The 24,374-nt window shown below is 35.7% G+C and overlaps 2 protein-coding genes across 7 annotated transcripts in view; both read right to left on the reverse strand.

Moving 5' to 3' along the window:
- mrtfab (myocardin related transcription factor Ab) overlaps window positions 1–8,520 on the reverse strand; it is a 42,360-nt gene extending 33,840 nt beyond the window's left edge. For 5 of the 6 annotated variants that reach the window (XM_089122071.1, XM_089122070.1, XM_089122069.1 and 2 more), the window contains exons 1-3: window positions 8,365–8,520; window positions 7,509–7,579; window positions 4,500–4,698 (exon numbers count right to left, since the gene is read on the reverse strand). In XM_089122071.1, coding sequence (XP_088978197.1) covers window positions 4,500–4,623 — 124 coding nt within the window. In that variant the 5' untranslated portion in view covers window positions 4,624–4,698; window positions 7,509–7,579; window positions 8,365–8,520. The remainder of the gene's footprint in view (window positions 1–4,499; window positions 4,699–7,508; window positions 7,580–8,364) is intronic. The other variant, XM_089122068.1, reaches the window with a different exon arrangement.
- Window positions 8,521–8,981: 461 nt separating this feature from the next.
- Window positions 8,982–23,631, reverse strand: rgs9b (regulator of G protein signaling 9b). The gene is made up of 19 exons (XM_039653370.2): window positions 23,391–23,631; window positions 21,945–22,041; window positions 20,159–20,209; window positions 19,867–19,973; window positions 19,482–19,533; window positions 19,232–19,290; window positions 18,994–19,070; window positions 18,352–18,433; window positions 18,148–18,210; window positions 17,514–17,543; window positions 17,352–17,413; window positions 16,629–16,742; window positions 16,409–16,524; window positions 16,151–16,238; window positions 14,542–14,680; window positions 14,372–14,454; window positions 13,769–13,892; window positions 10,197–10,615; window positions 8,982–9,949 (listed from the first exon to the last, which is right to left on the reverse strand). The coding sequence occupies exons 1-19, from the start codon at window positions 23,454–23,456 to the stop codon at window positions 9,790–9,792; spliced, it is 1,989 nt and encodes a 662-aa protein (XP_039509304.2). The 5' UTR covers window positions 23,457–23,631; the 3' UTR covers window positions 8,982–9,789.
- Between the last annotated feature and the right edge of the window lie 743 nt (window positions 23,632–24,374).

Genomic DNA, 24,374 nt, shown 5'->3' on the forward strand with positions numbered 1-24,374 from the left:
CCATTTGAATTTTATGCTAGCTTAATTCAAATTAAATTTAAATGGAGGAATTGGAAAAGGCATTTTTCAATTCAATTCTGAATGCCACATAATAACAAAACAATTTTTCAATTCTGACCAGAGCATGCCTCCATAGGCAGCAAATTTACAGTGCAGTTGACCTCATCTGACTTATTTCTCATAGAAAATTCAATCTCAGAGAAGGTAGATGTGCCTCATCAATAGTAAATGTAACCTTTATTACCATCAATATACAAGTCGTTTACATTACATCTAATTAAACCTGCGTCAGTTAAACTTTTACGTGTATTCTGCCTTTTCTCAAAGTCGCAAACATTAAACCAATTTAAAAAAGCTACTTATTAGCTGACAAAACAAAAATTGTAACAAAAAAAAAATTTAGGGCATTTTTGTCAGAAAATATTCTATGGCTAAAACTTTCAGTGCATATAAACTTGTTAAAGCCAGCATTGTTTTCCAAAAGCCTTAACAGCGATCACTTCTGTTTTGTGCAGTAGAAGAGAAAGGTCCTGCATTAACATGTCTGCAACTACAATCTAACCCTCAAAGAAGTGGAGCTCTGGGGGCTGAAGACTAAAAGAAGGGAGTGGTGACTGCAGGCTATGCACTTCTACATGGGACTTTTAACTTTACTGGCATTCCTGCAGTTCTGGAATGGCCACAGATACATTGAATAAATCAACAACATCCCACCACTCACCGACCTACCACAGCAAACCTTATAACATCCCACAGATTTTTCAGGATTAAAATATAACATCTTCCATTTAGTATGAAATCACAACATGCTGAAGCGTCTGTCCATCTTCCTGCTGGCTCTGTTTAATTTTAACTTCTTTAAATCGTCCTTTCCTCTAAGCTTCCTAAAGTCAAACAGAGTGTCTGCTGTATATCAGAGAGCTGAACGCACACGCTTTGAAGTGTCTTTCTGCATGTCACATAGGTGAAATGAAATTTAACAGGCCATTTCATCTTCAATAATGTATAATTCCTTGACACCCTTCTCCCACAGGATCTAAATATTCATCCTTTTATTTTAAAAAAACACTGCATTACATAACATTACACAACAAATAATTAATTTTGACTCTGTAAATGACACGGAATACAGAGGGAGAATGAACAGCCCACACTAACAAAAATACCAAAAAACACCATGTTTTTGAACACCCAACATAGTTTCAATGTAAATACGGTTAGTGTCCAAAACATTTTTTATCACCCTCTGTCCTTCCATTTCTAACCCACCCACTGTCTCAAACCGTCTCTTAAAAGAAACAGAGCAGCTGATAAAAAGGCAACTTAAGACATTCTCTGTCTCTGTTGTACCCTGCTTTAACACTGTCAAGATTTGTTTCTGCACATACAAAACTGTAACATTGCAAATGATCAAATTACTTCATTACTGTGTGCTGAATCTAATTAGGAAATCCTCTATATGTACATCCGTATGAACGTATTATGCTGCTGTACATCCTGTTATTGTGAGAGACATCACAACCCTACACCATTGGATTCTACCATTAAACAGATACTTCAGGATTTAGCATTAAGCTTTGTATTAGTAGAAAAACTGTAGTATTTTTGAATTACCATGCTTTCCACCCTCATATCCCTCTGAGATGAGAAATTTATCTATTTTTTGTCTGGAAAAAATCCTCCGATGACACAAAAATCATAATTTTGCATCATCGGAGGAATTTTCCTCTGATGATGGAGTTTTTTTTGGCCAGAGGCTAAAGACTACAGCGAGTAGTAGGGGCTGCCCCGCATGTTTTCAACCCCCACATAGAAGAACTGGTTTGGAACTGGTGCTGGTTCAAAGTTGGTTCGAACCTGTTCAGAACCTGTTTGTTTTTCCACTGACTAGAGCGCCCAGCGAACGACGTCGTTACGTCACTGTGTACAGCTATACAGCTAGAAACGCTTGCAAGTACCACATTACTTTGGGATTATCTCTAACTCGTTTACCAAGAAGGCTTTAAAAACAATTGAAATATGCAAGTCTTTTAATCTTTTCGTTTGATATGTAATCTTTTCTGATAAGTTATGTACCCCTGTCTTTTCTCTTTTTCTTTTCATTTATTTGTTATATATTGTGACTGTTTTCATCTTTGCTTATAATGTTTTCAATAAAAAAAATAAAAAAATAGAAACGCTTGCGCCAACTTCAAGCATGACATTTACAAAGGCGGACTCCATCGTGTTTCTGCAAATGTTTCTCCTTGCTTTGCGATGGCCAGAGAAGATGTTTAGAACACATCTAAACCCGCCCCAGCCCCCGACGTAAGCATGACGTGGTAAAAGAACGGTTTTAGTCCAGCAACGAGTCGGTGCCGCTTTGGAACCAGTTTTTCCGGCCGAGAACTGGTTCTTTGGCTGTCGAAACACAAAAGAACTGGTTCACGCGGAGGCACCGGCTCCGAACCGGCTCTCAAAATGCTTTGGTGGAAAAGGGGCTACAGAGGGTGGGATCTCACTCACAAAATGAAAACATAGTGTCAGCCACCTTTGACATGTCCGGCCGTCGATGTCCTGGATTCAGCTTTTACTTTCTGTAGTCGCCATTCATTGTTCACATGCACACCTTTTGTTTCAATCTAACTGAATTCATTCCGATTGGTGAATCTGAATTTAGTGTTTACGTGAACACTAAACAAGTGATCGGTTGATGTGCATTTTAACATTGCTAAGAAAATTCCCGCTCCTCCGTGAGAGATACGAGACCGGTGCGTCTCACAGGTGTTGCTCATCGTAATCACGCTACCAGCCTCGCGGTTCTCCCGTGGTCCTCAGTCTCGTTCTGCTCACCACAGTAAACATAATGAATGGCGGCTGTAGAGCGAAAAAGGCGAATCCCGGACATTTTCAGCGATCTCAAAACACACTTTCGGGCAGCCTCATCACGGAGACTCACTAGTAGCCTAGACTTGTTGTTTAACTACTGCACTCTGTAGGCGTCGCCTCCTATTGGGCAGCGAAGCAAGTGCATTCTGGGAGTTGTTGTCTTTCATCCACATAAGCCAAAAATACATTTTCAGGCTTTTCTCAAATCTTCTACATAAATGACCCATTTTAAATACACATGCATCTTTCCACAGGTGAAGTATCCCTTTAATCTTCATCAAGTTACCTAATATAATGAACTCTACCACTACAAAAACTATTAGATTTCAAAATAAGGTGGATAGTAATACCATGCTATATGAATATTAGGACTGAGAGAATATCAATGGAGAATTCCTGATCCAATTAGAATATTTTTGGAATGGCTAATAAGAGAGTTCAAGAGATTTCCACGACGCATACGTGAGAACTACGTTATTTTTCTACTACTTCTTGTTCAGTTCTCGTGCATGCGTCGTGGAAATCTCTTGAACTCTCGTCTCAGGCCCTGAAGGAAGAAAAGGAATAGTCGAATAAAGTCGTTATTTTTGTTGTTTTTTTACGCACAAAAAGGATTCTCATTGCTTGATAAACTTATAGTTGAGCCACAGTAGTCACACTGTAGTCACATTTTCTTCGATGACTTTCTGGGCCGTCAAGTTTAAATCCCTTAAGCAGCCTATGTGGTAGTGATACAGCTCTCAAATTTAATAAAAAATATCTTCATTTGTGTTCCGAAGACGAACGAAGGTCTTACGGGGTTGGTACAGCATGGAGGTGAGTAATTAATGACTTAATTTTCATTTTTGGGTGAACTATCCCTTTAATTATATAGACAAATTACATTTTACATTACAAAATATAAATTGAAAGTCAGTCTTTTGTTAAAATGAGGTTTTTATTAATTTATTATTCTATAACATCTTGTTTATCATCTCTCAATATATCTTGGGAAAATTCACTAGTTTAGTGTGGTAAAACGTTATCGTGTGGTGTGACAACAGAGTTTGAAGCTGCTCGCTTAAAAGACCTTGCTCACCTCTCAATCGTCCAATTTCAAAACGGTTTTCACAGGATGAATTTTGAGTTTGTAAGCTTTCGAATGATTCCTAATCTATGATGCTTACTAAAATATGGGATATGAAAAAAGCAATAAATAAAGAGTGCCAGAAGTCCCACTAGCAGGATGTAACCGTTAATTAAACCGTTTTTTTTTTTTTTCCCAAAATTTTGTTTTTGAAAATCATAGCCGACTTCAGATAACCATAATTTTTGTTAGAGAGAAACGATAAAATAAATCAAAATAGATTTGGAAAGGGCTCGAACCCAGCTTTAATTTGGTCTCAATACCTGTAATATGTCAAATTTCACCATGTGGTGTGTTTTCCCAGATCACATCACATTTATTTAAGTTAAGCTAAAACCATTCATTCAAGTTAAATGAACACCATTGATTTTTATTTGTTCATGGATGATTCTATTGGGTTTTACTGCTTTCAATCACGTAGAACCATGGTAGAATCATGTTCAGCCAAAGAACTTGGTTTGACATTCTAAGGGAGTTTTGCTAAGGAGTTTAGCGGTTAACTCACCATTCTTGCGTTCTTTCAGGGGCAGTGGGCTCGGTACAGACTGCAGAGTGAGTTCCTGCAGCTCACTGGCCACCGCCTCGCTCTGAGGACTGGGCACGGAGCCGTTGCCCACAGCAGACACCATGCTGCCAGGGCTTAGCTCCTCCCCACGCTTGGCTTCCTGCGCTGCCAGGGTGACAGGTGGGTGAAGCAGTCAGACCTGTGAGATGTTAATTAGAGACGAGGCTGAATTAGAAACTGGAAAACACCACTGACAGACATTACACACATATAAAGGGCGTCAAAGGCTTTGCAGAGCCAGAACAGAAGGTATTATTTCTGACACGGTGCGTATGAACAGTGTTATATTTTGCAAGAGCACAAATAAAGACATCACACCTTTAACAAATGACATTTCTAAGTCAAATCTCAAATTAATTTTCAACCGGAAAAAAAATTACATGCAGCAAAAAATATTTCCATATAGTGCCATCATGTCCCATTAACCTATCTAAAATACTCGCTACTTAAACCAAGTGAAACCACTGTGGGTGTGTTAGGCTACATGTTCTATTAAGCACAAACAGCATAAGTTTAGACGTGAATCATTGTGCAACTCACACATTCTCAATGCCTTCCAATATGACTGGAGGCAGCGATTTGCACAAGCATGTAAATATCATCAGGCAGGGAACTCAAAGCCTCCAGCAGTAAGTCATTTAGAAGAGTTTTAGAAAATGCTTCGTCTGGTATCCTTTTTTTTCCTGACAGAACAAAGAGCGATTGTATTGAGATCTAATCTGTGCGGTTGAAAAGTACTGCAGAAATAGATTTCCATAGAATACAAATGCCCATAATTCACAGTTCTATACATGTGCTGCACTATGCATGCCATGTTCATTTGTAAAAAATTCAGCTAATTGTCCTTAGATAACAATTAGAATTTTCCCTCACAACACTCCTGTTCAATACATTTATTCAGCAAGGATGCATTAAATGCACTCCCGCATTTGTCAAATTTTCAGGTCAAGGGGCACTCTTTCGCTGTAAATAATGTGTACGACCGTCTGCCGAAAGCTAGTTATTTTAGTCGATAAAGTTTTAAATATGGATATTATTGGATAGTAAATCATGAATTAATTTTAATTTTTGGGTGAACTATCCCTTGAAGGGCTAGAGATCCAAATATTAGAAACGTAATTGCTGAATTCTGTTCTTTAAGAGCAGCCAAAATCAATGTCAAACTGCATGATTGAGATTTTGCTTTCTGTAAGAGTCGCCCATCTCGTAAGCTGATGCATTCTTCATTATCAGCTCATCAGCATCCAGAGTCTAACGACATTGCAATCCCACCCTGATGTCCCATGAGAAGAGAGGTGGAGTAGAAAGAATCATTTTTCTTTTGAACGGTTACTTAATATTTGACAAGTCTTTTAAGACTATTTAAATGTTTTTCTTATTGTTGTAAGCCTAATGTTTACAATAAAGTTTCAATACCTGCGAGTTTCCCTTTTCTTTGAGAAGTACTATAAGATTACATTGCCTCCTGCCAGTTATGAACTAAAAAAATAAAATAAAATCAATAACACATGTTAACACTAAAACTTGGCTGGCTTAGCACACTCATGCTCTTCTGATTGGTCAATAGCATGACTGAGTGGTCAAATACTTTTATAATGCTATGTTGTATATTTTACAGCTGTTCATGGCAACACACCAGTTCTACTTTCATTTCATGCCAAGCCTTCTTTTATCTCATACCAAGGCAAAACAGCTCATTTGCAGCACAGTGCAACTAATCAGTTGAAATATAGTAGTTAAATATTAATTTTATGGTTAGCATAAATAGATTTTTTTTAAAAATTAAAAAAATTCAAGGCTTGTTTAATACAGTGGTTCTCAACCAGGGGCCCTCAGTAAATTTCTATGGGGCCCGCAGGACGACTTAAAGGTATTTTAAGTCATCTCAAGATTCATGTGCCCATCTCAACCACCCTGCGGGACTGTATTTTGTAAAAAATGACAGACTGGCTGCACACCATCTCTTATATATCAAATAGTTGGATTATCTTTGTAAAGTAGGAACATTCCTACTTTACTTGAGAAACAGTGTTCAGACATGCAGTGTTCAGGTTTAGTCCACTGACAAGGGGAACTACATTATGCTCTCTGACATTCCTCATTGTGCACGTCCACACCTGCCTTTAACCATCAGCCACAGAAGTAATTTAAAAACACAACATCACCCGAGCAATTCACAAGTGAAGCAAGTAACCCCATGCCCCATTAACCCCCACCCCAACCAAAAACAATGGTTATACCTTAATGTTATGAAGCGACGAGAATACTTTATGCGAAAAAAACATATATCAATAACGACCTTGTTCAACATTTACTTCTTTTTTGTGTCAGTCTCTATTAATATGGACACGATAATTGCGTGTGATGCTGATGTAGAACCCAGAAGAACACAAAATGTATTCTCGTCGCTTTATAACATTATAATTATGTAATAATATATTGTTGAATCACATGGACTGTTTTAACAATGTCTTTACAACCTTTTTTGCCTTGACACTTGCAATGGTGTTATTAAATTAGCCAAGCTGGTAACTCAACTACAGAGGATTTGTTAACCAAAGCATTAGCTATTCAAACATCAATTTTATAGTCAGAGTGAAACGGAAGTTATGATAGTCTTTTCTACCCAATTGTGATGTATATTAGAGTGATACGGCTTCTCAAACAAGAAAAAAAAATGTACAGCAGTAGAACTTAATTTTGTCCATTGGGAATTGATTAGATTGTTGTTGTTTGCTATTGCTGTGATGTCATGTGAGCGACAGGTTGCCAAAAATCATCATATGTTATTGCAAGAGGGAAGGGAAGTTATTCTGATTAAATATTATGAAGACACATAATTTAAAAAAATAAAATAATGATGTGCCCAGACAAATTATATCTTATAAATACTGCAAAATTTTCATTAAAAAAATGAATGACTCATGGTGACTTTAAAGAGCACAATACCTTAATTATGAGATCCACAATAACAGATTTCACCCTCATTTCCACTCACAGTTTGAGAGCATCTTGAAGGCCTGATGAAAGAGAGGACCCTCATTTGTAATAAAAAACTGTATTTTACATAAGTACATAATGATAGTAAAATACCCCAAAGCCAAATATGATAATTATGCCTTGAGGTTTTATGAACGTGTTGTCATAACAGTCAATGCAGATGATTATGTAATAATCAGTTGTGCATTTCATCTGATATATACCATCATGAGCATGCAGACAGAAGATCTGACATAAATTTGGCCATATAGATTTTATTAAAATAAGCCCCCTGATAGTTTGTCTGTATCCATCAAGTGGAAGATCCGCATGTGTTGATGATTTAGAAGGTGTGTCCCAGCACTAGCTCGCCAACTACTATACATATGAGCACATATAGTATAATTAAACAATTACAGCCTTATGACAGAGATTTGACTTAACGTTAAATTATAAACATAGCCTACCCCGAAATACATTTCTTAACAACACTTTCATTATTGCTTGTTGTTATACATTCATGTTCTGATGTGACATGGCAGGAAATGAGACGACTGCTGATAAGCTTAGCTCATACATTTGAAAAAAACATAAAATTTTACATTTTAAACAAGCGCAAACAGGCCAGAATAGCAGGCCAGATCCTTGTCGCGACAGCTGCATATATGTAGTAACAGACACTAGTGGATCGAGTGAATGTACGCTGAACAACAATACATGAGAAGCGGGTGAATTGTCACATTCCACCGCTTGTTATTACTATTTTAAAACTTTCACCGTTTAAAGGGAGAGTCACATGCGAACCCGTTTGATTTTAACAACTTACCGAATCGCAAAGTGAAACGCAACAACTGTTCGCCTTTACAAAGATATTCATCTGCTCATAAAATTGTATTGAGGCATCCGGCTACTCTCTGCAGCTCAACAACCGCAGAGGACTGTGAAGCCAGTCAACGCAATCTTACACTTCCTGTAGATAAAAGTCCACTCAAAATAATATCGTCACGATCTTAAGATCAGGACATTATGAATAAAAAAATTATTAATTGTCTTCCAAATATCGGGAAGTATTAAATAAAATAATAATACATTTTTAAACAAAACACCTTTACGTTATATAAATAATAAATTGTGATGATAATAAACAAACAAACAAACAGTTAATAAAAGTTGAATGAACTAAAATATGCAAATAAAAATAAATAACATATTCATTCGTTAATATATATAGTCAAGCAATTATAACATTCCCGTCACTGTGTTTGCATTTGCTACTTTGTTTTATAAAATAAAAGTTCCCATGACCAATCTTTTTTTCTTCTTCTACAGTTTGCTTAGTAGGGACATTTTTATCATAAAATAAACAAGATATACAATAAAAATAAAATACCAGTTATACTGGATGCTAAATATAAACACATACCAACTGCACATCAAAATAACTAACTTTGAGATGTTTTATTGAGGCACTTTCACAATTTAAACATGAGTCATGAACAAATTCACATTCTGTACTGTAAACATTTTAAAGGTTAAACATTCAGACAGCAAATGTTTTCCACATTCTGTTTTACTGCCTTTTCTATGAAAATAACACTTTTAAAGCGATTCACATTTATGCATGTTTTGCAGCTATATAAAACAGTGAACAAACCAAGTACAAAATATTTTGTTCTCACCACTAACCAAATTGACGACAGTTAAACAAACAAACAAAGCAAATCTTTTAAAATAAGGCCCCTTCAGTCGTCAAAGAACAGTGACATCAGAATATGAGTTTAAGTATATAAAACCATCATTAACTGACCAAATAGAGTAATTGGCTACGATAACAGGTAGGCACTACCTAAAAGCTATCAAAAATAACAGACAAGTCAGTTATAAGGTTATTTCATACATTACTAAACACAGCCTTCTCGGGGTTGTAAGACAAAATATTATGACACGAGAATTGGTACAGTGTATTTACTTCTTATACACTCTTAAAAATAAATGTTCTTTATTGGCATCTATGGTTCCATGAAGAACCTGCAAAATCCATGGAAACTTTCCTTTCCACAATGTTCTTAGAGGAAAAATGTTCTTAGATTAAAAACAAATGTTTTTCAAACTTAAAAAAATAATGGTTATTTTAAGAACTGATCACTGACAGGTTCTTCTGGGAATCAAAAATGGTCCTTTAATGGCATTGCTGCGAAAACTCTCTCTTGGAACCTTTATTTTTAAGAGTATAACTCGTCTATGACTCCTTCTAGCTCCTGGCTCCATCTTGTTTGGAGACAGTTTCCCATGGGCAAATGATTTCTTTCACGCCTCGTCTTGCTGCATCAGGACTATCATCCTCCTCATCTTCTGAATCAATGGGGTAGATGCGGCATTCAGGTGGGATGTCGACTTTGATTTGAAAAAAGCTGTGAAAGTAGGATATTTTTCATACACTGTTAGCAATTTCTGTAAATTACACAGTATCTAAATGTAAAATGAACTGTATTTTACTCTAGGACAGATATTGCTGTATTTTAAAGTTATCATTAAATACAGTATTTTTTACAGTATTTCATTAAGTCATTAAATACAGTATTTTTCAGTTACTGTAAATCCAAATACAGAATTGTAAAATCAATTGGACCAAAATCGAATCAAAAAGTGTAAACTAACTTTGCAATTCTTCTGGGCTGGGGTTGTGTTAGCGGCTCCACTCCAAGTGGTTGTACTTTGCCTCCCCCTGAAGCTACAGCACATTTCGGGGACAGGCTGGCAAAGACAGACGGGGCGTTGCATCCTCTGCGGAGGAGTCTGCCCAGTGACAGAGCCACACGAGACTTAGGGGCAGGAGGCTGGTTCTCTTCCTCTGATACAGACGCCTCTGCAATAGATGGGAAATGGGAGGAGGAAGGCCCTCCGTTGCCATCAAACCTCCTCTCTGAGGCTGGAGTACTGTCGATGGCCACGCTGATGGGAGATGGGCAAGCAGCACTGTTGGGCAGTGTCATGAGCCCAGGGGAGGCAATAGACTGAGCTTCACAAAAGCCTGTATAAACGGCCAGATGAGGCACAGGTGCTGTGAACCGGCAGAGCTGTGGGGCACATTTCATGCAATGCAATGCAAGTATTAGTTTTAATTACCATTTGTGTCAAACAATTTGGACTCTATAAAATTTAGACAATGCAATATAGTCCATTCCTGACCGAATTCTTCTCTTGGCCTCTTCCCTATACATCCAAGAAATAATTCAAACAGATATGTATAGTGGATTTAGAAAGTCTACACACCCCTGTCTACAAGGAGCAGTTCACTTTTAAAAACACTTTTAGTGATAATTTATTCACCCCCATGTCATCCAAGATGTCCACGTCATTCTTTCTTCAGTCGAAAAGAAATTAAGGTTTTTGATGAAAACATTCCAGCATTTTTTCCATATAATGGACTTCAATGGGAACCAAATGGTTCAAGGTCCAAATGAGAGTTTCAGTGCAGCTTCAAAGGGCTTTAAACAATTCCAGATGATTAATAAGGCGTCTTATCTAGCGAAACGATCGCTCATTTAATAAATAAATACAAAAATGTACGTTTTATAAGCACAAATGCTCTCCTTGGTCTGTTCTGTGATGCAGGTTCGTGACTCTCCTGTTAGAACTCGTTTATCAAAATGAACGAATCTTTTTTCATGTCATTTGGTTCATTCAATGAACAAAAAGGAACAAATTGACTCGGAAAAGGGTTTATTCATTTTGATGAACGAGACGAGTTCGAACAGGAGAGTCACGAACGTGCATCACAGAACAGAGCAAGGCGAGCATTTGTGCTTATAAAACGTACATTTTTTTTAATGAGCGATCGTTTAGCTTGATAAGACCCTTAATTATCGTCTGGTGTCGTTTAAAGCCCTTTGAAGCTGCTCTGAAACTCTCATTTTGACATTGAACCGTTTGGTTTCAATGAAGTCCATTTACATAGAGAATAATTTCTTTTCGACTGAAGAAAGAAAGACATGGTCATCTTGGATGATCTTGAGTAAATTATCAGCAAAAGTTTTTTTAAAAGTGAACTTCTCCTTTAAAACAGCAGTTTTTTGTGATTTAAAAATAAAACAAAAAAAATTTATTACAATACTTATTCTGTTTGGATATTATTTTGACAAACATGACATACATAGACAAAAATATTGGGACACCTGACCATTAACAAACATGAACTGTAGTGACATGGTATTCTAAATGTCATTAATATAGTCATTAACAGCTTCCACTGGAAAGTTTTCCACAAGCTTTTGAAGTGTTTCTGTAGGAATTTTTGCCTATTCCTTTTTTATTCATTCAATTCAGGCACTGATGTTGTACAAGAAGGCCTGGCTCACACAACCTCCATTTCTAGTTCACCCCAAAGGTTCAACCAATCTTGTTTTTATGGACCTTGCTTTGTGCACTAGGTCACAGCCTTCCGCAAACGCAAACGATTCCCAAAAAGTCGCTGGGAAGCATAACATTGTCCAAATTGTCATTAAGATTTCCCTTCACTGGAAAAAGTTGAACCCCAGCCCAACAACTGAGAAAACACCCATACCATTAATAAATTATTAATTTCATGAACTGACTTATTGTGAAGGTGGCATCATCACGTGTCCCAATAATTTTGCCCATATAGTATACAAAAGAGCAGCTGGTAAAATGCAAGGAACAGTTGGTGAAATTCAGTCTGGATAATTTTAATCCAAAAAATACAATCTACTGCAAATAAAAGAATTGCATTAGTATGAGAGCAACACAAGCATGACATCTAGTGATCACAATACAAAATATGTAATAGTTTTTCCTGGATATATTTTCAAGGGGCTGTTTTTACCATAAGCCTATAATTAAGACATTTATGCCCAGTTTCACAGATAAGGTTTAAGCCTAGTCCCAGATTAAAATACATGTTTGAGCTGTTTTAACTGAAAGCTACTTACAATGATGTATCTTAAAATATGTTTTCTCTCAAGAAGCATATGTTAATCTAATTTAGGGTTTAATAAACCCTGTCCTTTGTATTCTCTTTTATGTCATAATTAATTTTTTTAATTTCAATTATTTTATATTTATATATATATCAATGCTTTGCAAATCTTACAGATTTTTTCTCAGCTTACCTAATTTTTCTTTTTAGTATTTTGTAGTGACATATTCAACCGTTTTTTTTTATTTTCATTTACTCACCTTCATGTTGTACTAAACCTATTTGACTTTATTTCTTCTGTCTTACACAACAGAACAGGTTTAGCAGAATATGTATGCTGTTTTTGTTTCCATACAATGAAAGTGAATGGGGGCAAGAGGTTGTTAAGCTTCAAAAGAAGACTTGTCCTGCACGATACTGTTGGCTTGATCTTGCTTATGGCATTCAAAGTCACCATTCACTTTCACTGAATGGGAATAAGCAGCTTGAACATCCTGTTCTTCTTAAATCTAATCCATATATGCTTATGTGGAATACAGCAACTCATGCTGGTTTCAAAGCACTTGAAAGTGGGTAAATTATGACATATTTCAGAATTCACACACAACAAATTGCATGTTAATTTCCTATCAGGCCAGTATTTTGACAAGTGGTAACTATGGACACAGTGATGAGATATATGATGAGGTACAGATATACTGTACATTTCACTCAAAAACAATCATGAATGATAAAGACACATGATGTGACGACAGATGACAGAAATGGTTTTACTATATTTTAATAAGATAATGATTTACAAGGAAACTGCTATAAACATGGAACAAACAAGACAAAAACAAACTTTAGTAATAATGAGCATGGCAATATCTGATCATTTTTGCACATGTATAAACATGTATTATACATGTATAAAGTTTGACAAAACATAAATATAACATAAATGTTTGTAAAACATAACTTATTGTGAATGAGTAAACAAATCTGGGAAAGAGTAACACAATAGGCTACTAAAAAAGCAAAATGGATTGCATAAATTGATGATGTTTTAGAACTATATAAAGCAAGCTTTCAAAAACTAGACATATCTGTGTGATATGACAGACATGGCATTACAATAGCAACAAAATCTCTATTGCTCCCTATATTAACATATTGGCTTGCAAAATAGTTTACTGCTTTGACCAGAATGGTGGTTATCATTTTTGTTTATCATAAATATTTGTTAAAATCTATTCTATTTTTGCTCTGTCTCCTTTCATTTTCTCTGTTTCTTTTCCAGTTTGCTCATGACCTGTGTGATGTCCACTGGTCCACTTGCTGCAAGTTTGGCTTTCTGTTCTTCCTGCTGCTGTCTCAGCATAATGGGACTCAGACTGGGACGCCTTCTCTTGGAATTCTGCTCCAACTGTGTCTCACTACAAGACATTAGAAAGGAATACATATCATTCTTAATGTCACGTATGTATTATAAAGCTGTTTATATATATATATATATTAGGGCTGTGCAAAAATTAATTGCGATTAATCGCATCCAAAATAAAAGTCTGTGTTTACATAATATATTTGTGTGTGCTGTATATTATTATTTTGTATATATAAATACCTATGCATGCATGTATATATTTAAGAATTATTTGCGCTTAAATTCTGTATATATATATAAATGCATAATCTATATTATATAAAAATTTATATTTTACATATGAATAACACATTTTCTTAAATATATACATGCATGTGTGTGTATTTATATATACAAAATAATTATATACAGCACACACAAATATATTATGTAAACACAGACTTTTATTTTGGATGCGATTAATCGCAATTAATTTTTGCAAAGCCCTAATATATATATATAAAAAGGAACTAACAGAAAGGCACATCTAACCTGAATCTGTGTGCTTCCGGAGCAATGGCCTTCTTCTGTGTTTCCTTGAACACCGGGGACTTCAGATATCGCCCATACGAGTCCTTAAACGTCAGATCATAGCTAACATTAATTTCATTCGTAAAGGCTACAAGCATTTTAAGCGCAAAGTTTTACAAGAGATCAGCTACCTTTTTCATGAGCATATAAATGTGAGTCTGGGCAGCATCCAGTACATAACGGTGAGGATGTGCCAAACCTTTCACTGTTATGTCCATTGTTTTGCCATCAATGTTGATCCAACGTGGAGCTCCACGAGCCAAAAAGGTCCTAAATAAGAGTAAAAATTACTGTATTAAATGCTAATGTAATACGTTTAATTAATGGTTAAAACATGTAGAGAAAATGGAAAACATAACATTTATTAAATGATGCATATTTTTTATATTTTACGTAAAACTATATATAGTATATAAATTGTTATGAAATTCATATTTTATTCAGCAACGATGCACTGAAATACATTTTCTGAAATGCACTGAAATACATTTTCATTGCAATTTTATAAACATTTTAGTAGGAGGGATATACATCGAGGGGGGGAGAAACTCTGAAACAAAGCATGTAAATGAGCAGAGACACGAGAACTGGATGGGCGCACCGAGACAGGAACCCCAAGACAAATGGTCTCAGTAATGAGGTATACAGGTTTTCGAACCTGCTCAACAGGGCTCTTCAAAAGTTGAGACACGAGAACAGGAAGGGAAGGCCTTCTCGTACTGAGACGGGTGACAGAGAGATCAGGACAGTCAGGAATATCCCGCTGGGAACCCCTACCGTTTACAGAGATTTCCTGATCTCATCATTTATGAACTTTCTCAAAATAAAATACTATTGTATTGGAATCTAAATTAAACATTTGAATAAATGTGTAACACTAAAGCACTATTGTCACAGTATTCTTAATTAAATGTGTTTTAGTTTCAGTTTCAAGAACTTTAGTATGATTATCATTGGTTTTCAGTTTCCTTTGATTCATTTTCCTGCTCTTTATTTGTTCCTGGGTTTAGAGATTAATTTGCACTGCTAGCACCTGCTTGTAGTTTGGTTCATTATCATTGTGCATTTAAGTTCCTCATTTCCTTCAGTGCTGGGTCTGGTGTATTGTGTGTTTTATGTTTTTTATGTTTAAGGGTTCGTTCACACGACAAAGATGAGCTAAAAACAGAAAAGTTTTTCTTTGTACAGATGACAACGTTATCAAAACGATCCTCTTTCACATGGAGCCACGAAAACAACTAATAACACCGTATTGTGCGAGCCAGACAAGTTGTTGGGCATGTCACTTTGTAAAGAAAGACTATCCGCCTGTGCACATAGACATTATTTCACTACAGTGCATTCTATCATTTTTTTGCCCTATTTTCTCTCTAAGGATGTTAATCTTTATTATTACTTTGCTTCATTATTAATTTATATAGAGAGAAACATTCACTGTAATCCCAATTTTAGAATGTTCTCTTCTGATATAAAGTCCATTATTACTTCCTTTAAGAAAATGTCAAAACCACAAAGGCTTTGAAAACATATTTGAGTCTGTTGTAAGGAACCTTTCATTTTTCATGATGACAAAATGTCATCATATATATATAAAGTTAATATAAAATATAAAGTTATATTGCATTTAGATTGAATTCACCTTTATTCATCATCTTTGTGGACAAAACAAGACTGATATAATATAATATCATATAATATAATATCTGTATTATATTATATTTTGCCAAAACGCTTACTTACTTGTAAATTTGCTGAGCTTTTTCTTTCATTGTCTCTGCAGCACCCCATTTCAGATCCTCACATCCCTCCCAGAAGGCAAGATTCTCACCTATTCACCAATCAGATTATAGTCACAAGCTCCCCTAATAAATGACAGTTATTGCAGTTTTGAATTTGAATATCAACCATTTAATTCCATTGTTAAAAAGGGCAGAACTCACTCAAGTCACCTAAAAAAAAGCCAACATTGTAACTGAATTGAAATTTTTTTTTTCATACCACTGAACTCCTTTTTAAGGAAGAGACGAAAATCATCCCTTCCCCGAGGGTCAGAAAGCAATTCTCCAAAGCTGAAAGTCCAGCGCTCCACTCTCATTTTAGTAGGGGTCTCAACACTGTATGAACCAAACACAGAAAGTGTTAAATGAGGAAAAAAAATTGCTACTATTTAAAATGAACATTTTCTGATATTGAAACACTTTAAGATATTGGAGCTCACTTTGGCATGTTGAGGGTCCAGTATGTAACATCATCCGTTAACCAGGGGTTACTTGGGAGGCAGGAATTGAGAAATGGGTCATGGTCTTTGTATGTTGTCGAGTACTTAACAAGTCTGCAAAAGAAAACAATAAAATTGAAAATAAATTGTACAAATTATTAAAACATATTAAAGTCCTCCCTGTGGTGAAAATCTTTTTTTCCTGTGGTGAAAATCTTTTAATGTTGTTAATATGCTTTAAGACAAACCATGTGCAAATTCATCACAAAGTCAACACCATTGCTGAGTATTTTCTCCTTAAAACGGCAGTGAATCAAAGACAGTCTCAAAAACGCTGGTGTTTCACAAACTACCTTGTGTTGTAACCAATCACGTCAATGAGTGGATATCTGAGCTGAGAGTGAGTGAGTGGAGGCAGGGCTAATCTGCATATACATAGAACTGCGTATACTAAATGAAACACGGGTGTAGGAGTTACATTCAAGCTATTTAAAGGCATGAAGATTTTTTTTTCACAGAAAAAAACGTTTAAATATGTATGCATTTTGGTGATCATCAAAGATGAGTTTTAAGGGATACAATTATTGACTACAGGGGGACTTGAAAGATATTTAATACAACATATTTACATAATTATATGTGAAACTATTTTATATATTTAAATTATAAAAAATGTTTTTTAGTGCAGAATTGATCAGGAATTGTTATAACACAGTAACATACGCTCCAATTGACACAGATGACTTCACTCTTGGTCTCATGATACACTGCTGCGTGAACATAATCTGCAAGAAAACCATGAATCATTGGTCAAAAACGAACAAATTTTATATTTGATCATTGTCTTTTACAACTAAATATCTGAGCTAGTTCTTTGGTACTTACAATTCTTCTGTAGTAGTCAGGTGTTTTTTTCTGAAAAACAATTTAAGAAGCAATATTAGTTCAAAGAAAGGGAATCGTGACTCATACTAGAGAGTAGTGTTACAGGCAAAATATTGACATTTGAACATGTTTGGGTTATGAGTGAAGAGACTGGTTGCTTTGTGGACTTGCAATGTCATTTTAAAAGCAGGTATTCATATTTCAATTAGACAGCGCCCAATTTATGATCCATTGAGAATGTGCTTTCATTTTTGAAGTCGTCTGATTACATGTGCTTCTACATGTAAGTTTAGGAATCAAATCTGTAAAAAGAACGTGAGAAAGGGTGTAAGACAAGGCTATTTTATTGAACACAATGAGACATTTGGAGTGCTAAGCAGTGAGATTACGATCACATAAATCCTATTGGATATAAGGTGACATTCAAGAAATATCCTTGATAAGCCTAGCCTTGATAATCTCAGCAGTAATAACTGTTAATGTTGGTTATATGGTGCATTGTTTCATTATAAGATTCTTCATCAGATACACAATATTTTGAAAGCCTACTTGTCATAATTTTGCCATTTCTTTTTAAAAAATGCCCTTTTTTGGCTCTTCTTAAGTTATAATAAATAGTCACACACACCTTTACCTCCACCAAATTGGGGTCGGCCATCCTGTCGAGTCCATGGTCCATGGCACTAACCGTTCCGGGCTGTGAAAATAACACACTTATACTTAACTATAATATCTTTCGGATGTTCTGAATCTTTATTTAACCAGAGCCTGACATCAGAGTTAGGAAAATAGCAAGATAATTCAAATTCCTTCAAATTTCAGTCCAGAGGTAACTGACCGGCGGCCGATGTACAACCCAGTAGGCCCGTTCCTGACAGTCAAAAACCACCCGGTCCGGCTTCTTCCTCTCCTTACCCGCCCTATACAAATAGGCAATAGGCTTTGTTATATGCTGGCACAAATAGATTGACTACATAAACTAAATATATAACAAAAAAACACATAAAGAAATCATTGGGTCTTGAAAATATCAAGAAAAGAATGAAAATATGAAAAGAAAACATTTTTTTCTCACAGTTTTATGCAAATAACAAAAATCAGGCATGCGGTTGCTCATTTAGAAAAATCCAAATTTATGAACAAATTGATGTGCGTATGCACCTAATTGTGAATCTTGCAGAAATGTTTTGTTTACTATATTTATTTGCTCTGCCAATGTCGTTGTGGGTTTTGGTTCTGAAGGCTGTAAAGACCTTTGAAATTACTGAAATGATTTGGCGAAGTGATATGAAACTGAAATGCGGTAAAGAGACCAGCCTGGAACTACTTTCGCTGTGTTTCCATGAAAAAAAATTACAAAAAAATCAGATTCAAGGATTCAACAGCCCCATAGTATAAGTTCAAATGAAACCCATTCTGGGATTAATCCATCAAATTATAAATATTCTCCAATAGTTTAAGTAAAGCACGTGTGACCCACCTGTACTGCTCTTTGGCCTGCATTACAATAAAATCCCACTTGTGATTCATCCATTTGTAAAGATTGTTGTACTCTTCCTGGGTTGAGAAACAGACTATTTTGATGTCATGTGTATTTATTTTGTGTTTTACTTCCTAAGTATAATAAGTTGTCATGCAGTTTATTATAGTAAATTAAAAATCTTTTCATGCATTACCACATAATAGGTTTTATTTAGAAGAATATGACGTGGTATTACCTGTTCATGCAGCTCCAACATCCCTTTCTTGCGTATATTTCTCTTTGCCAAATAGATTGCTGGAAATGCACATAAAAACATATGACCTTGCCAATAAAAGGCAATTGAAAGATGTGACGTGACTCAAGAAAACAATTGATCAAATTCTTTATCTTAGACAGCTGTTTAAAAGCGTAACAAATAACCTCACTGTGAATTATTGCTATGACAACCTATCAGCATGCATGGAAAATGAAAGATGGTTACACACCATAGTCTGTGTCTTCCACTGGCCATTGCTGCGCAGGCCAAAAATATGGGGTCTGGAAGAATAAATGTATGGAAAAAATGTAAAGAATTAGTAAAAGAAGCAATTACACTGTGTCAAGTCACAAGGCACTGCAAAAAGTGCTATCAAAATGTGTTGAAAGGCTTCAATAAGATTTTTATTATCCTCACAAAGGCTCCATCTATTTGATCAAAATACAGTAAAAACAGAAACACTGTGAAATATTAATAAAATTGCAATGGCTTTCTATATTACAATGTAATTTAGTCTTGTGATGGCAAAGCTGATGAATTATTTGATGAACTTTTTTTGTTACATTATAAATGTCTTTACTGTCACTTTTGGTCAATTTAATATTTCAAGTTACCTGAAAGCGATACAGGGATGTGTCTGGTTTAATGATAAGTCTTTTATGATCTTGTAGTGGATAGATGTACCCAAACGCCACCATCATGGTCCCCATAGCTTGGGCCTCTAAACATTAAGTGTGAGAAAGTTACTTCATTTATCTAAGCAAGACCCAAATGAACAGTACCACATCTCGCCCCATCATATTTTATAGCACTAGAATATATTTCTTAAAGCAGATCTGTAATATAAAGACCTTGACAAGGAGATATTATTATTTTTATACACAAAAAACAATGTACTTGACTTACCCGAAGCATCTATTTTGAATCGATTAGCAATCCATGCAACAATATCTTCCCCTGAAAGAACAATATACGCAATAAACATTTCAGAGCAATAAAAGACTATCAGTGGGTGGGAAAATTGCCCTTCAGATTGAATCTGCCCACCAGGATTTATCAGTACACACATCATGAGAGACTATAGACAGAGAGAAGCAGGGTTACTATAATCAACTAAAACTAAAACAAAATTAAGGTAACATAAGTTTAAGCTCCAATTCTCACTATTAACTAGTTGCTTATTAGCATGAACACTTCAAGGATATTGGCTGTTTAGTAAAGCACACACACACACACACACACACATAAATAAAAGTATAAATTTATATATATATATATATATATATATATATATATATATATATATATATATAAACTATTTCATTTAGTTAACTTGATTTACTAAAATATATTTTAAGCCCCTTTTTAGCTCTTCACTGGAAAGAAGTCTCATGACGGTCAATCAATCCTAATATAAGCATATACGTATGAAACATAAAGAAACATAATGAGAAACTAGTCACAGAGGGGAGTATAAGTGAAAGAAATGCTACATTGGAAGCAAAAATAGAGGCTGAAATTCTTTAATTATAGGCAAAACAACAGTGAGTATTAGACACAAAACTAAGGTGCATTCTCAAAATAGGTATTGCACTATGGCTTGGTCCACCAGTGTGTGTCCCGCTGATAGGAGACTAATGAGAAGATCTCTGCAGGGGTGAATCTGTGTGGCTTCATTAGTGCCTGCTAGCCTGAGGAGCATACCATACCATTTCAATGAATTTTTAAATAAAAACCTTGGGTGTCTTTCCAATAAATCAATAATATATATAAATGTTGTGAAGAATCCCAGGCTCCAATTAAGTTTATAAGGGTTAGTTAACTCAAAAATGAAATTTATGTAATTAATTACACACCCTCATGTCGTACCAAACCCGTAAGACTTTCGTTCATCTTTAGAACACACAAATGAAATCTGAGAGCTTTTTGTCCCTTCATTAACTGCTATGCAACTACCATTTTCAAGCCCCAGAAAGGTAGCAAAGACATCATAAAGTAATCCATGTGACTCCAGTGGATTAACCTCAATTGTATAAAAAAAGTGCTTTATTTGCGCAAAAAACGTTGTTGAGTGGGCACGTGTAAATAATGTGGTAATAATGTTTGTTTTTTTTGCTTCATGAAATTAAGATTAAACCACTTTAATAACATCTTTCCAACCCTGAAAGTGTGTCCCTTCAAAGCCCTCAGATATCATTAAAAAGATCTTCATTTGTGTTCCAAATCTAAACTAATGTCTTGCGGGTTTGGAACGACATGAGTGAGTAATTAATGACAGAATGAATGACATTTTTGAGTGAACTAGCCCTTTAAGCAATGTAGTTTACATTGCTGTATGTAGTTGGCTGGCAGCATTTAAGACCAAGAGTGGAGAAGATTACAAGAGCTCTCCTTCCTGAAATCAAGCTGTCTAGAGGAGAGTCATTGCAGCCAGCCATTACTGCTCAAAGGTTGTCATGGCAATAGATTCTTCAGTCTCAGACCCACATACACAGGCTCTAAATGCATGGACCACACAGATGACTAGCACTTAGACTGCAGAAATCAATACAAATAAGTAGGGGAGCCTTCCATCCTTCACTATAGATGCCGCGTCTCACATCTCACATTTTTTCTTCTAGTTTTTCTTACGATTCCTTCTTGACCAATAGTACCAACTGATGCAAACGGCAGCCATTTTTAATGATCTCACCTGTTATAGCATGTGGGATGGTTGTGATAACAAGCCTCTGGGTCTGAGATTTCACTCCAGTTTTGGGGTCCTGCATCTCCAACACCACAGTCTCCACCTAACATGGAAAAAATGTGACGTGCAACATGAGAACGTCTTGAGAAAACAAAATCTATGATGTCAAATGTCCTTCTAGGCCTTTTTACCTTGTGGCAGCCTGTGCGCACGTCTCACTAAATTATTCCACCGTGAAGTCTTCCCTGCTGGTTTATGAACTGAAGGGGCTGCGTCTGACCCCTTTGAAATATACTCAGCGATTGATTTGTGACTCAGCTGTTTGAAGTTTGTCGTGCTTTGTCAGGGTCTCTGGCTTTTGAAGACTGTCTGTGAACTCATGCTACACTCTGGGATGGATCACAGAAAGCTCTTGGCCGAGTCATTGGGTCATTATCAGTGCATTGGTCAAGAGCAAAGTAGTGCACCAATAATATATGGTCTAGTGGATCATACTGTCGGGTTTGAAGGTTTTGAGTATCGTATAGAAGAGGGACTGCATTAGAGGCTCATGACAAAGCTATACTAATACTATTAGCACACGGTGACCTTTTCTGAGAGTAAGCTGCTAATAAACAATGAGCAGCTATCAATGTAAAAAGTGTGTTTATTAGGTCATAACATCTTTAGAATCCATTTGAATCGTAACAATGTGTTTCATTTATAAATTGATTGTATGAGTCATTTCAAAGTAGTCAAAAAGTTCGATTTTTTAATCCACTTTGATTTCAGTTATTAATACAGCAGTTGGTTTGTGAATTAATATGTATAATTTCATTCACAATTAATTTATTTTAAATAGAAGTGTTTGACTGAATCATTGTGGGTCAGAAGTAATAATAAAATCTGTTTTGTAACTGGAAAACATTTAAAACATATCTGCAAGCTCACAAAAAAAAAAAGAAAACAATGTACATGGAGTGTCAAATCATCAATAAATAATCCTGACTTGAAAACAACGTACAATAAATGCAACAACGATTAATTTACTTTGCCATTTTTATCAATCGAATTAATTAAAAAGTTCCCCTGTGACCAAAACATGGACAGTATTAGAATACTTTTCAAAATAATATGACTTATTTCTGATACAAGGGAACAATATATTTTTATTCACAAAGAAAAGGATGCTTTAAAATTCTGAATGGGTGGAATAGATGGAAATTAATATAGAAAGTGAAATGGGCATCTTTCATTAATCCTACACGATCACACGAATTCAAGTAGCCTAATTATGTTGGTGCGCTCAGTTACACTTTACAGGACCAAAACCAGCAAAATTATCATTAGACCTTAAGGCTTGAAATACTATTTGTTAGATTATATAAATCAAATGTAACATTATTCTTAACTCATTGGCGAGAATGTAAATAACGCAAATGGTGATGAGCCATGGATGGAGCTCCAACCCACCTTCTTCAGGCATGCCATGCGCGGTCTGTAACGCTGCCCATGGTCCCGCACATTCCTTATGGTCATATTCGCTTCTTCACGTCGTAGACGAGGGAATGAAATGGGAAATACTCGGGAGGTAATCGTACTATCGTTTTGGCTATGTCTAATCTATAATCATCACTGATGCACACAAAGCTGATGACTGTGTGTGCGCCAATCAGGTAACAGCTCTGCTCGTGTAGGTAAACCTGTACGCAGAAAGCAGTGCTAACACTAACACGTCACCTCCGGTAGATGGCGCTGGTGTCATTGTTTTCACATGAAAGCACCTGAGGATGATGTGCATTAAAACTGTTACACGATCAAAATAGAAAGAAAACAAAAGCTTCTGAGCTGGATTTAAGATTATAGATCATAAACCATGTTATTGTGCGTATCTTCTATATATAAAAAAGTTTTATTGAGAAGAAAATGTAAATCACATTTGTGAAGGTAAAAGACCTACATTGTTTAGTAAATTGGGTGCTTTCGCGTTTTATATTTATTTTTTATTGGTGGTTCGCGTAAATGGGGAAGATTGCTCGATTCCGCTGTCGTCGTCTGTTTTAGCAGAATACTGCCATCTGGTGCTAGCAGGTTTCTCAGAGTGTGTGGATCGTGCCAGGCTAAACCAGCGAAAAGAAATTCTTAAAATCCAAATGAATCAAATAAGATTAACTCAGAAAAGACGTCAATGAGTGCATGCGCGTCACCTGATCCACACAGTATGCATGTCTTCTTTTTTGCATGCCCAAATTATTATACTTTAATACAAAAGAAAACATTTGCATTCACAATTGTCTCTATTTGTACAAATTGCAACACATTCAACACAACACAATTTTGCACACGCAAGTTGAAAGGCATTTGGTTGGGGATCGTAAAACATTTCTGCAACATTAATCAAGCTCATTGATATTTGTGCTTGGACGTAATCCTTTTGATACTATTCATCCCATAGAG

Source organism: Pimephales promelas, chromosome 17 (assembly GCF_988280905.1).
Source record: "Pimephales promelas chromosome 17, fPimPro1.hap1.1, whole genome shotgun sequence".
Taxonomy (NCBI): Eukaryota; Metazoa; Chordata; class Actinopteri; order Cypriniformes; family Leuciscidae; genus Pimephales; species Pimephales promelas.